Consider the following 13,229-nt stretch of genomic DNA (forward strand, 5'->3'; position numbering starts at 1 on the left):
GAGTTTGCTCTTCATTTCCTTCTCTCTGTCACATTTCCTCCTCTTCCCCTGCAAATGATGACCTGCATCTTGGTTCTTCCCTATTCCTCTATGAAATTCTATAGGTAGATTTACAGATTCTTTAGAAAGAATATTGTTTAATGTGTAAGTTATTAAGTTGTGTGATGTGTTTTACTCACACAGGCCAAGAAAGGGATAATATGTGCCTGAAAGGCCAGTTAACCTGCCTCCTTATATCAGGAGAGCGACGGGACTAATTAGAAATAAAGCCCAGATGCGGGAGAGCAGGGCTTGTTGCCTTAAAGAGTTGGGTAAGAGGAAAGAGGTAGAGGAAAAACAAAAAATGGAGGACAGGATGTGGGGAGTTACCTCTGTCTCTAAGAAGCAGCCTGAAGGAAGCCTGAGAAAGAGGAAGGAGATAAGACCAGACATGCTTTACCAGGGGTGAACTGGAGGACAAGCTAAATGTGTGAGGAGTCGTGGGCCTGTGCAATGAAGCTGCCTCTGGTGGGACACAACTGAGAGTATTAATTCAGGACAAATTGCTTAGAGCAGGGCAGTTACAGCTTAAGGCTGGGTTTCTTTTACTATTAAGGCAAACCAAACCAGCCAGACAGAGGACTTTGGTCTCACCCCACTGGCTAACCAGAAGTCATACAATCAATTCCCTCAGACTCCCCAGTTTTCCAGTATCACCACCAGTGCCACTCCTTATGGGGATGAATGGTTATGGAAACCAATACCCCAGTAAAAGAAAAAAAAATGTTCTCCTGATTCCAAAGGACCAAGCCCCAGACCAATATACCAGTCAGATCTTACCCACAAATCACACTGTTACCAGTTCTTTAGAATCTAAAGGTTTATTCATAGAAAGAAAGAAATATAGATGAGAGCTAAAATTGATCAAAGTAATCAATTACATACAGCAAAGTTCTTGTTTCAGACTTGATTTGAACCTGCAGTTTATTCCATCACTGCAACAAGTCTCTGGAGTACAGGCACAGCTTGGATGGGTCATTCAGTCCTTTGTTCAGAGCTTCAGTTTGTAGCAAAGTTCCTCCAGAGGTAAGAAGCAGGATTGAAGACAAAATGGAGGCGTTTCCAGGACCTTTTATATCCCCTGCCATGTGTTCTTACTGTGGAAAGTCACAGTGGCAAGATGGAGTTTGGAGTCACATGGGCAAGTCACATGTCTATGCATGACTCATTTTTTTTTACAGGTAGAGCAGGTGTTGCTCACATGCTACCTTGAACGTCCCCAGGGAGGCACCTCATATGTGGAATGGAGTCTCCGAAGGTCCATTGGTAGTTAAGTGTTTTTTGACTGAGCACGTAATCTGAAGAGTCCCTTCTCAATAAACTGTCCAAATGCTTCACTGGTGCTACTTAGAATCAAACACATAGAGATACAAGTACATAGTCAATATTCATAACTTCAAATACTGAACTGATACACAAATACAGACAGCATAATCATAACCAGCAAATTACAACATTTTCATAGACAATTTTTTGACCTCCTTTGTACAAGGGTTTTGTGGAATTACAGAATCTTGGTTGCAACAATAATCTATACAGTCGCAGTTCATGTCAATAACATTGCAGCCCATCCCAGGATTGTTGTGTGGATTGAGGCACAGAAGGATAGTCTAGAACACCAGAGGTGTGCTTCCGACAGCATGATTGCCAGCTGTGAGACAGTTTGGGCTGAAGATGTGATTATGCTTATATTTTTGTTGGATTTTTGGTAAAAGACTCTGAGGCCACAGAAGGGGCTGAACACTGTATAGTGGTCTGGCTAGAGGGCCAGATCCCTCCTATGTTGAGTGTAGTCCAAAAGAATGTGGGGGAAACTGAGGTAAAAGGTGCTTCAATGATAAATCCAGCCAGAAGGTGGCATGTTGAGTCAGCAACTTTGCTACAAGTTGTGTAGAGAAAATTCTATAAAACACGTTTGTTTTTATCCCTATTCAATTGTATAGTCTCTCTCTCCATCCTCCACCCCCACCCACCTATCCCTGTCAGGCATTTAGGATAGAGAAGTTTAAAGTTACTTTTAGAAAGTTGTTTTCTCTTCTATTAAATCCTTTGACAGCTCTCGGTTTACTGAAGATATTTTACATAAACATTTACATAAGCACTGATAGTAGAAGTGGCATGCAAACCATGTACTTATCTCCCAGTCTCCCATATTTATGTAGTTGGATGAAAAATAGACATTTAGCAGCAAAGAATGTTTGAAAAACTAAGTTCATTTAAAGAGATACAGCCAACTAGAAATCTAGTCAATTAAATAGATATCAATATAGATATACATACATACAAACACGCTTTATGGTGCTGAACTTGCCATTTTGTCTGTTTTTGAAATTATGGTTCCATAATGTGTGTTTTTTTTTATCCACCCTTTGCTGATGTGTAAAAGATGCGCACAAATATATGGGCAAGTGACTGACGATGTAGGGGAAACAGTGAAACTTAGTACTCATAAGTGCTGTCAAATGTACAAAGTAAAAGTATCCAGTGCTTTGGATAGTTTATCTTCAGTCTTTCAGTTACAGTATTTTTAGGTGTCATTTGTAACAATGGTAGGTAAAACTTTTTCAGAATGACGTTTGCTTTTCAAGTTGACATTTACTTCAACCTCTGTGATCCTAAATAGCCAAACCAAAAAGCAGATCCTCGAAAGCTTTTTACAAATGGCTGTGACGTGATGTATGGCTTCAAAACTCAACCAGAATGTTACGCATAAAGGAAGATTTTGATAAATTTCTCTCTTTCTGAGGCATAGCCCTGAAAATAAGAGAGTGCAGAAACTAGATGAATGATATGTCCATGCCACAAGTTTTATGTTTTGTATGTATGAGATTTTAAATCACTCACATTCTTAACAATGTATCTATTACTATTGATTTTCCAATTTTGTGCTTTGCCATTCAACTGAAAGTTGTTCTTAATAAATTCCTATTGAGTATTGTGTTGCTGTATTGAAATTTATCAATTACACTATGCACACATAGATATCTCTCATAAATCTGAGCAATTTTAGAAAAAAAAATCACTGTATTAAGAAAAATAACTTTGTCGTAAAAATCAGTTATCCATATTTAAACTTAATAGCATTTAACCAGCAACTTCTTCTTTAACTATAGATGAACTGGGAAAAACTGAACAAAACTAGAAGTGCATTAAATTAGTAAAGTGCATTGCAAGCCCTGTATACACAGGTGTTGCTGTGTTAAGATTGTAATGCTCTTGCACCATTTCATAAAGTTATTAAAGATGAGGGAGATAGAATTAATCTGATTACACTCAGAGATCAGTTACTTACTGACCAAATGAAAATTACAATTAAAATTGCAATATGTTATATTAATTGGTGGTATATTAGCAGTTCCAATAGTGTAGTATTATCACTTCCATTCTTTAATTATTTAATGATTCAGACTGAAACATTTGCATAACTCTTAAAAATATTTCCAAACTGTTAAACTGTATTTATTTAAATAAATACTGAACTTAGTCTCACTTTTATTTCTTTCAGTTTAATGCATTTAAAACAACACTTACACTGTAAGCATTTCTGCCAAATTGCATGCTCATGTGGGAGAAAGGGAGATTAGAATGACCAATCCTGATTGTGTTTGAGCATGAAGCAGAATGGATTTGAATAGGATTCTTGTTTACTGCCTGGGGTCTAGGTATGGAGCTTTTTGGAAAACGAGGACCTTATGTAAATGAATCCCCCTCCCTCACACACCCCCCACAATGAAGACTTCAAGATTTCCCTTTTTCCCTGGATTTTGCCCATGAGGGGCAGTATGTGTGATATTTTTATAATGAAATAATGAAAGACTTACTAAAGAAATTGCATACAAAGAAGTACATTAAAATATAATCTTATGGTCGCAAGGTAGAAAATGCTTGAATTAAAGCTAAATGTGTTACCTTAATTTGATCTTTTTGGGAATACATTTTATTAGATGTTTAATTACACAGTCATGTATTATTTATTCTACAAGAGTCATGTTCTATTTAGTGCATAGTCTAACGATGAATAAAGTAGAAGGTTGCAAGAACAGAAAGGATGTTCTCTTGTGTTACAGACATTGGGCTGGGACATAATAGAGACATGTTCTATTCTTGGCTTTGCCGCAGACCATCTACATGATAGTGGGAAGTGCTATTACAATTCACCTATGCAGCAAAGCTAAATTTGCCAAGGCAACCTTAGTTCTGGCTTTTACTTACTTCTTAGTGCTTGACTTAGCAACCTTCACTTTCTGTTAAGTCATTTTTGCATGCAATTTCCTGCATCTCTCTAAAAAGGAATTAAAAAACAAACCCCCAAACCATAATTACCCCGACATGGACTATCAGCAGAGTTGGAAGGCAGAATGTTTAGGCTAAAGGAGTAATTGGTAGCAGATGCTATGGTGTTACTCTTTGTGGACGATTAAGTTTAAGGCCAGAAGGGACAGCCAGATTATCAGGTCTGACCTCCTGTGTATCACAGGCCACCAACACCACCCAGCACCCGTACACTAAACCCAACAATTAAAAATAGACTAAAGGATTACAGACCACAGGTGAATAGGCTATTCAGAGACCAGGAGACACTGAAGTGCCCCAGTGCCCAGAGTAGGGTTGCCAACTTTCTACTCACAAAAAATTGAACACATTTGCCCTGCCCCACCCCTCCTCTGAGGCCCTGCCCCCCCCACTTCATCCCCTCCTCCCTCTGCCGCTTGCTCTCCCCACCCTCACTGAGTCACTCATTTTCACCGGGGTGTGGGAGGGGGTGAGCGCTCCAGCTGGGGGGTGCAGGTTTTGGGGTGGGCTGAGGAATTAGGGGTGCAGGTGAGAGGTGGGGTTGGGGGGGTTTGGTGCGGAAGGGGGTGAGGGACTCCATCTGAGGGTGCAGGCTCTGGGGTGGGGCTGAAATGAGGGGTTTGGGATGCAGGAGGATACTCCAGGCGGAGACCAAGTGGTGTGGAGAGTGGGAGGGGGATCAGGGCCGAGGCAGGCGGTTGAGGCAGGGGAATGATCAGGGATGCAGGCTCCAGGCAGCGCTTATCTCAGGTGGCTCCTGGGAGCAGCGGCATGTCCCCTCTCCGGTTCCTTAGCAGAGGCCAGGCTGCTCTGCATGTTGTGCAATCCATGGGCGCCACCTCTGTGGCTCCCATTGACCACAGTTCCCAGACAATGGGAGCTGTGGAACTGGTGCTTGGGGCGGATACAGCGTGTGGAACCCCCTGGCTGCCCCTACTCATAGGAGCCGAATGGGGGACATGCCGCTGCTTCTGGGAGCCGTGAGGAGACAAGTCAGGCAGGGAGCCTACCTTAGCCTCACTGTGCTGCTAACCGGACTTTTAACAGCTCGATCAGCAGTGGTGACTGGAGCCATCAGGGTCCCTTTTCAAGTGGGCGTTTTGGTCGAAAACCAGACACCTGGCAACCCTAGCCCAGAGGCATCCATTTGCCAGTTTTGTGCTCAGCTTTTTTTAATGCAGCATCAATGTTTTGAGAACTGGCTATCCTGGTTTCTCTTCCTGGCTATGGAAGGGAGTGTTTACAGATAGCACAGCCTAGCACATGCATTCAGAAAGGGAAAGGAGTAATTAGAGGCTCCCCTTTTTGAAGTTTGTTTGAAATCTGTAGTGTGTAAGGTCTTGGAAAAAATTTTGAAGGAGAAAGTAGTTAAGGACATTGAGGTCAATGGTAATTGGGACAAGTTACAACATGGTTTTACTAAAGGTAGATCGTGCCAAACCAACCTGATCTCCTTCTTTGAGAAGGTGACAGATTATTTAGACGAAGGAAATGCAGTAGATCTAATTTACCTCGATTTCAGTAAGGCATTTGACACAGTTCCACATGGGGAATTATTAGTTAAATTGGAAAAGATGGGGATCAATATGAAAATTGAAAGGTGGATAAGGAACTGGTTAAAGGGGAGACTCCAACAGGTCGTACTGAAGGGTGAACTGTCCGGCTGGAAGGAGGTTACTAGTGGAGTTCCTCAAGGATCAGTTTTGGGACCAATCTTATTTAACCTTTTTATTACTGACCTTGGCACAAAAAGTGGGAATGTGCTAATAAAGTTTGCGGATGACACAAAGCTGAGGGGTATTGCTAACACAGAGAAGGGCCGGGATATCATACAGGAAGATCTGGATGACCTTGTAAACTGGAGTAATAGTAATAAGATGAAATTTAATAGTGAAAAATGCAATGTCATGCACTTAGGGATTAATAATAAGAATTTTAGATATTCATTGGGGACACATCATTTGGAAGCAACAGAGGAGGAGAAGGACCTTGGAGTATTGGTTGATCACAGGATGACTATGAGCCACCAATGTGATATAGCCGTTAAAAAAGCTAATGCAGTTTTAGGATGCATCAGGCGAGGTATTTCCAGCAAAGATAAGGAGGTGTTAGTACCGTTAGATAAGGCATTGGTGAGACCTCATCTGGAATACTGTGTGCAGTTCTGGTCTCCCATGTTTAAGAAGGATGAATTCAAACTGGAACAGGTTCAGAGACGGGCTACTAGGATGATCCGAGGAATGGAAAACCTGCCTTATGAAAGGAGACTCAAGGAGCTTGGCTTGTTTAGCCTGGCCAAAAGAAGGCTGAGGGGGGATATGCTTGCTCTTTATAAATATATCAGAGGGATTAATATTAGGGAGGGAGAGGAATTATTTAAGCTTAGTACCAGTGTAGACACAAGAACAGATGGATATAAACTGGACACTAGGAAGTTTAGACTTGAAATTAGACGAAGGTTTCTAACCATTGGAGAAGTGACGTTCTGGAACAGCCTTCCAAGGGGAGTAGTGGGGGCAAAAGACATATCTGGCTTTAAGACTAAGCTTGATAAGTTTATGGAAGGGATGGTATGATGGGATAACTTAATTTTGGCAATTGATCTTTGATTATCAGCAGATAAGTATGCCCAGTGGTCTGTGATGGGATGTTGGATGGGATGGGATCTGAGTTACTGCAGAGAATTCTTTCCTGGGTGCTGGCTGGTGAGTCTTGCCCACATGCTCAGGGTTTAGCTGATCGCCATATTTGGGGTCGGGAAGGAATTTTCCTCCAGGGCAGATTGGCAGAGGCCCTGGAGGTTTTTCGCCTTCCCCTGCAGCGTGGGGCATGGGTCACTTGCTTGTGGATTCTCTGCAGCTTGAGGTCTTCAAACTATGGTTTGAAGACTTAATAACTCGGACACAGGTTAGGGGTTTGTTATAGAAGTGGATGGGTAGGGTTCTGTGGCCTGCTTTGTGGAGGAGGTCAGACTAGATGATCATGTCGGTCCCTTCTGACCCTAAAGTCTATGAGTCTATGAGTAAGTGCAGCATACCACCTGTTTGATGAGCAAATTCTGCTAGCTACTAATGCTTTGCCTACTACTGATCTGTTTTCTCCCACGTTCCCATGTGGGTACATTTTGGATGCATCGCTTGTGCTCCCAGAAATGCCTGGAGTGAAAACCTGGAGGACACTAATGAGGGCTCTGATAGCGGAGGGACAGTTCTTACTTCTGCCTACTCCGCTGCATTTTGGCAGTAATGATGTGTTACTAAACTGTGTTTTCATATGTTTATTTTTTTTGTTTTTTTTTACTTCCCTTAAAATAAGATCAGCTTTACTGAGCACGTTTCAGTAGCTATTTATTCTAATGTTAATGTACTGTAAATCTGCCTCGAAGTTCTCTACAGTGAGAAGTGTAAAGGGAATGAGAAAAAAAAAATCTTCTCATCTGTCACTATTTTCCTTGTCTGTCATCTTAAAAAAAAATCAATATTTATATTTCAAACGTAGTTTTAACCTTACAGCCCAAATAAGACATTTCTCAGTTTGAGAAGACAGTGACTAAATCTCAGCTGTCCATGTTTCTTCAACAAATACCCAGCTACGGAGAAAAACCCTTATATTGATTCTTGACTTACACAGTCTTTTTTCCATTCATTGGCTATTTAACATAATGCAGGATATATCTGTGGCTCATTTTTAAACTTATTTCTTCATCTAAAACTTCCCTTATTCAGTGTCCAATTCATCCCTGTGCAAAAGGCTATCCCAAGATAATGGTATGTCAGTGAGTGAACTTAAATTATGCTTAGCTTTTGTGGCTTTATTGTGTGCAATGATTTAATTTCACCCGGAAAACAGTTATAGTATGTCCAAAGAAGCAGGCATGCTCATTCTGTGTTTGTGTGTGTGCACGGTTGGATGCAAGGCACACAACCTACCTTAAATCTGAATCTTGGTAGGAGTACCAAAAGTAAGTGTTGTGTACCACAGTCTTACAAAATATGAATCTCAAAGCATTATAGCATGGCTCAACCAAACCAGTTTTTACTGGAACATTACCATATATTACTAATATTGCACAAGAGCAGCATTTCCCACACTTTTTGGGGTACGGAACACTTTTTAGTCTATTACGGAACACTTATAATATTATTTTGTAGTTGTTTTGGTTTTCAAGTTAAAAATTGTGTTATTTATGCTCAAATATATTTTATTTTATAAAACAAAGCAACAATACAAATTTAAAGTAACTCGAACTAACAATTTCTAACTGGAAAAGACACATAAAATAGTACAAAAATCAAATGCAAGAGTCTTTCACGGAACACCTATTCACGTCATGTGGAACACAGTTTGGGAAACGCTGCACTAGAGCAGTGAGATAGGGAGGTCATAGATTTAATTTTATTTAAACTCAACTCAAAAATGGCTAGGCTATTTGTTTCTGATCAGAGGTCAAAAATCACTCTCTGGCAAAGACAAGACTTTGAAAATTTCAGCCTAAGAGAAGAAAAGTTCTGAGAGACAGAAAACAGGCCTTAGAATGGAAACCGTTAGGAAACTTTGTTACTAATGTTCCAGTCATACTGATAATTACTTGTTTATTTCAGTTCTTTCATAGTTGTTTAGAAAATGCTTGATAAATTGTCACTGAAAGTAAAGGACTTTTTTTTGTCTTATTGCTTGCCTGTTGCTGGTAACCAGTTGGTTTACCTATAGTTAAGGCTATGATTTAGTCACAGAGGTTGTGGAAGTCACAGAATTAGTGACTTCCAGTGACCTCCATGACTTCAGCCTGTAGTGGTTGGGAACTGCAGGATCCCTACTGTCTGTGGGGGCAGGGAGCTGTGGGGTACCCCTGGTGTCTCTGGCGGCCCCCTGGAGCTCCAAACCCATGGATGGTGGGGTACCCCACAGCTCCTGGCTGCCATGGGTGGTGAGGGAACATAGAGCTCCTGGAGCTCCAGGCGGCGGGGTACCTTGCAGCTTCCGGCTGACACGGGAGGTATGGGCACCCCACAACTCCTGACCCCCATGGGCAGCAGGGAAACTCCGGAGCTGCAGGGGTACCCTGCAGCCCCTAGCTGCTGTGAGCAGCTCCAAGCCCCTGCATAGCTGCCCCACTTCAGGCAGTGTGGGGATCCGCACATCCCTATTTCGTTATGGATATTTTTAATAAAAGTCACCGACAGGTCACGGCTTCCATGACTTTTTATTTTTTGCCTATGGCCTGTCTGTGACTTTTACCAAAAAATATCCAAGACAGAATCCTAGCCGTACATCTGAAGCATAAAACAGAACACTGAAGATAATGGAGACAATGGATTAAATGTAGCCATTGTGGAATGCCAGTCAGTCGAGTTCCACTTGGGATTAATTCAGCCAAATTAGACATTTTTCCCATGTAGGACTTCAGGACTGAGTTTCATTTTGTTTTATTTTATGGGTCTTAACTTGTTAAATAGTAACAATTATAAAGGAAAACCCACCTGAAAATAATATTTGTTTGATATGTTCTTTGCTCTATTACCTAACTGTTATAAATGCCTTGAAGAAGGTCCATTAAATAAAGATATTATATGCCTTGCAAAAGGCAAAGATAAACTTCATTAAATCAGTCTTTTCACTGTTTCCATCTGAGCAGCAGGAGTGCCTAGACAAGTAGATTTCATTGCATGCTTTCTTTTTAGCTGCCATTGGCAATCCTTAAATTATATTCGGTCACCCCAGTAACACTTAACAGAACTCAGTTGATCAGCTTTGTGACACACAGTCCTGTCGAAGATTTTTAACAATATGAGACTAGAGGAAGGTGTTTAAGTAGTCCAGTAAAATACCAATACAGACTTAGTGTAATATTTTTATTAGTGCCACAGAACACAGCTCTGATAGTCAGGGAACAGAATTTTTTGACCATTTGAACTACCTCAATTTTACCTATTCTGTGATATTGCAACACAGAACATAAACCTTTATTTTCTTGTTAAAGCATTTGAAGAAATAATTAAACTTAGTTTACTTTTAAAATTTAATAGCTCAGAAACTGAATTTAGGTTGTTTTTTTTTAATTGGAAAAAAAATCTTTTGTGTATATGGTGCAGTAATATATTAATACATGATTTATACTGCATACCATTACTGAACATTTTTTGGTCTTTAATAACCAAATCAGTATGAATTAAATTGCTTTCTAATTGCCTAAACATCCTATATTTTTAAAAGCCTGTTTATGGAGTGTACTCATTCTTAACAGGGTAAATCCTTAAAGCTGAAAGGCCTGCATTAAAATGAATATCGGTGGGGCAAGCCTTTCATCTGAGGATTATAGAATTATAACTTCTAACAATTCACAGAATGAGACAACAAACTGGAGATTTTGTGCACATATTTATGTATTCTTTTAAAGTAAATCCTTGATTTCATTTGCAGGATATGCTGTAGCTTAGTCTGTATTAGACAAAGCACTAGATGTCAAGGTGGGTTAAAAAGCATTTACAAATTCATCTGTGATAGTAATGCTCATCTATAAAAAAAAAGTCTCTGAAAGTAATTATGTGCATTCTGTATCTGCATTATTCTGTGCTCTTAGTACCTTTGCAAGTAATAATTACATCCTCTATATTGGCCAAATCTGAAATAAATACATACAAACACATTTGAGTTATACTTGCGTGGGTGGGATACGGAGAGACAAGGTAGGTAACATCATAACTTTCATTAGACCTACTTCTGGTGGTGAGAGAGACAAACTTTCAAGCTTACACAGAGCTCTTCAGGTCCGAGAAGCGTACTCAATGTGTCACAGCTAAATAGAAGGTGGAACAGACTGTGTAGCATAAGTATTTATAGTTGTATGTGGTGGTCAGAGGGTTATAAATTGTGAGACCTCTGTGGATGATGATTTGTTTCTTGCATTTTTAGAGGAAGTAGATGCCACTGTTACGTTTTGCTTCCCTTTTCTTCACATTTGGAGTTAACAAAATTTTGCCATCTGAAATAGAATCTTTCATTGTTGGGTGAAATACAGAAACTCTGAGCTGAGACTCAAATGCATCGTCTGATGATTCCCTTGGATCCTTAAGGTTCTTCTTTAGACACCCAAATACACACACACGGGAATTAGCATGGGAGTTGGCCCCCAAATCAGTGGTTATCTGGAAATTTGGAGAGAGTCCATGTCCTCCACTTGTTCTCATTGAGTTTGAAGAATCCCCAGGAAGCTCCTGTAGAGACATTTCCACTGGACAGCAGAAAGCATGATGAGATATTGATACTACTTCCTCTCTCATTCTCCTGCTAGCCAGCCAGTCTGGATCTCCTGGGCTTTTCGCCTCTCTTTTTGCAAAAGAGGGTGGGGGAATTGGGAGGGGGCCGTTTAGTTCTTAATTTCAAATGTTCTGTCAAACACCAACCAAATAGGTTATGAAACACTAATATAATTCAACCTTGATTGATTGATTAATTATGTATTGGATTTTGTTTAAATGAGTAATTGGGATTTATGATGGGAAGAAGTTTCATTAACCTCTCCCTTCAGGGTTTAAAAGAGAAAACATGGATTAAGGGCACTGTATCCCAGAATACACGCAGCAGAAGGATTGCTTTAGGTGTTAGAATTCATTCAGAAAGGATAATTAAATAACTTATTCCATTTCTAACAATATTTTAACTTCTAGAGTAACAGTGTTGCAACATTCAGTCCTCCCCTGAGTGTGGATCATCTCTGCTCTTCATACTGAGAATTACTGACATTGAAACGGATGTGCAAAACCACACCTCTCTGTATTCTAAAAAAAAATTAAAGATTTATGGAGTTTGGATTTTATATGATCAACATTGTTTTAGAAACCACACCAAGTTTAATTTAAAGAGAAATGCTTTGGAGAATCGTAGCAATTGTTAATTTAATTCACAAATTGGCAACATAGATAACTTTCACTAAAATCTGTAATTAAATGAATTAAAATAAATCTGAAAGTAGATTTAAGAAAACAGCTTTATAAAACTAAATAATACATTCTTTCCTTATTTCTTTACTCTGCTCTCATCTTTGCAGATTAGAGATACTAAATCATCAGATCAAAAAACAACACTCTTGCATTTTCTGGTTGAAATCTGCGAAGAGAATTATCGGGACATCTTGAAATTCACAGATGAACTGGAACATGTTGAGAGTGCAAGCAAAGGTAAGCATGTAGATCAGATACCTAGAGTAGTTTTTATCTGTATTGGTATGGAATGCTCTCAGGACATTTAATTTTAGATTGTAGGATTATGTAATCTCTAAGCATTAATAATCCTCATGGATTTTTCTTCTTCTGGTTGTGTATTGACCTGGGAAAAGGTACAGGGAGTGGTTGCTTTGAAGTGATGCGAGGTAACACAGCACATTACAGTGAAGTACTTTGAACTTCACACAAGGGTTTTTATAATTTCAGCATCCCAATAGCATTCAGCTCCCCGTTAACGGGTTTAAAGACTTGCTTTATTGTTCACATAAAACACTCAGTCTCTGCTCAGAGGTAACTACTATAATTGTGTTACACATTTATAGATATTTTGTTCCATCTTACAAGTCTGTGATTTTTGGTGCTATAATCAAGGAAACAATATGGGCTGCAAAGACTTCGTCGTTTGTTTGTTTGTTTTTGTATTTTGCATTGTTCAGTACTATCACATTTATAAGTATCTGTGCTTCAAAAAGATACCAGAATACAAAAAGGCTGAGATAATGCACTCTATCATTTTCCCAGTAAAACAGATAAAAATACAGGTCAATTGTTGTTTGTACAATTTATTTAATTAAGTACAGTTTCCACTGGAACTAAAAAAAAGCTCACATTTAGTCCAGCATCTTTAAACAATTTATCTTTACAAAATGTAAATGTTAGGTCACTTGCCTGGTT

The 13,229-nt window shown here is 39.6% G+C and overlaps 1 protein-coding gene across 8 annotated transcripts in view; it reads left to right on the forward strand.

Annotated features, from left to right (window-relative positions):
- Window positions 1–13,229, forward strand: part of DIAPH2 (diaphanous related formin 2) — an 879,031-nt gene that overhangs the window by 425,542 nt on the left and 440,260 nt on the right. For all 8 annotated transcript variants that reach the window (XM_050965017.1, XM_050965016.1, XM_050965012.1 and 5 more), the window contains one exon: window positions 12,380–12,509. In XM_050965017.1, the coding sequence (XP_050820974.1) occupies window positions 12,380–12,509 (130 nt within the window). The remainder of the gene's footprint in view (window positions 1–12,379; window positions 12,510–13,229) is intronic.

The sequence above is a fragment of the Gopherus flavomarginatus genome, chromosome 8 (assembly GCF_025201925.1).
Source record: "Gopherus flavomarginatus isolate rGopFla2 chromosome 8, rGopFla2.mat.asm, whole genome shotgun sequence".
NCBI classification, from domain to species: Eukaryota; Metazoa; Chordata; order Testudines; family Testudinidae; genus Gopherus; species Gopherus flavomarginatus.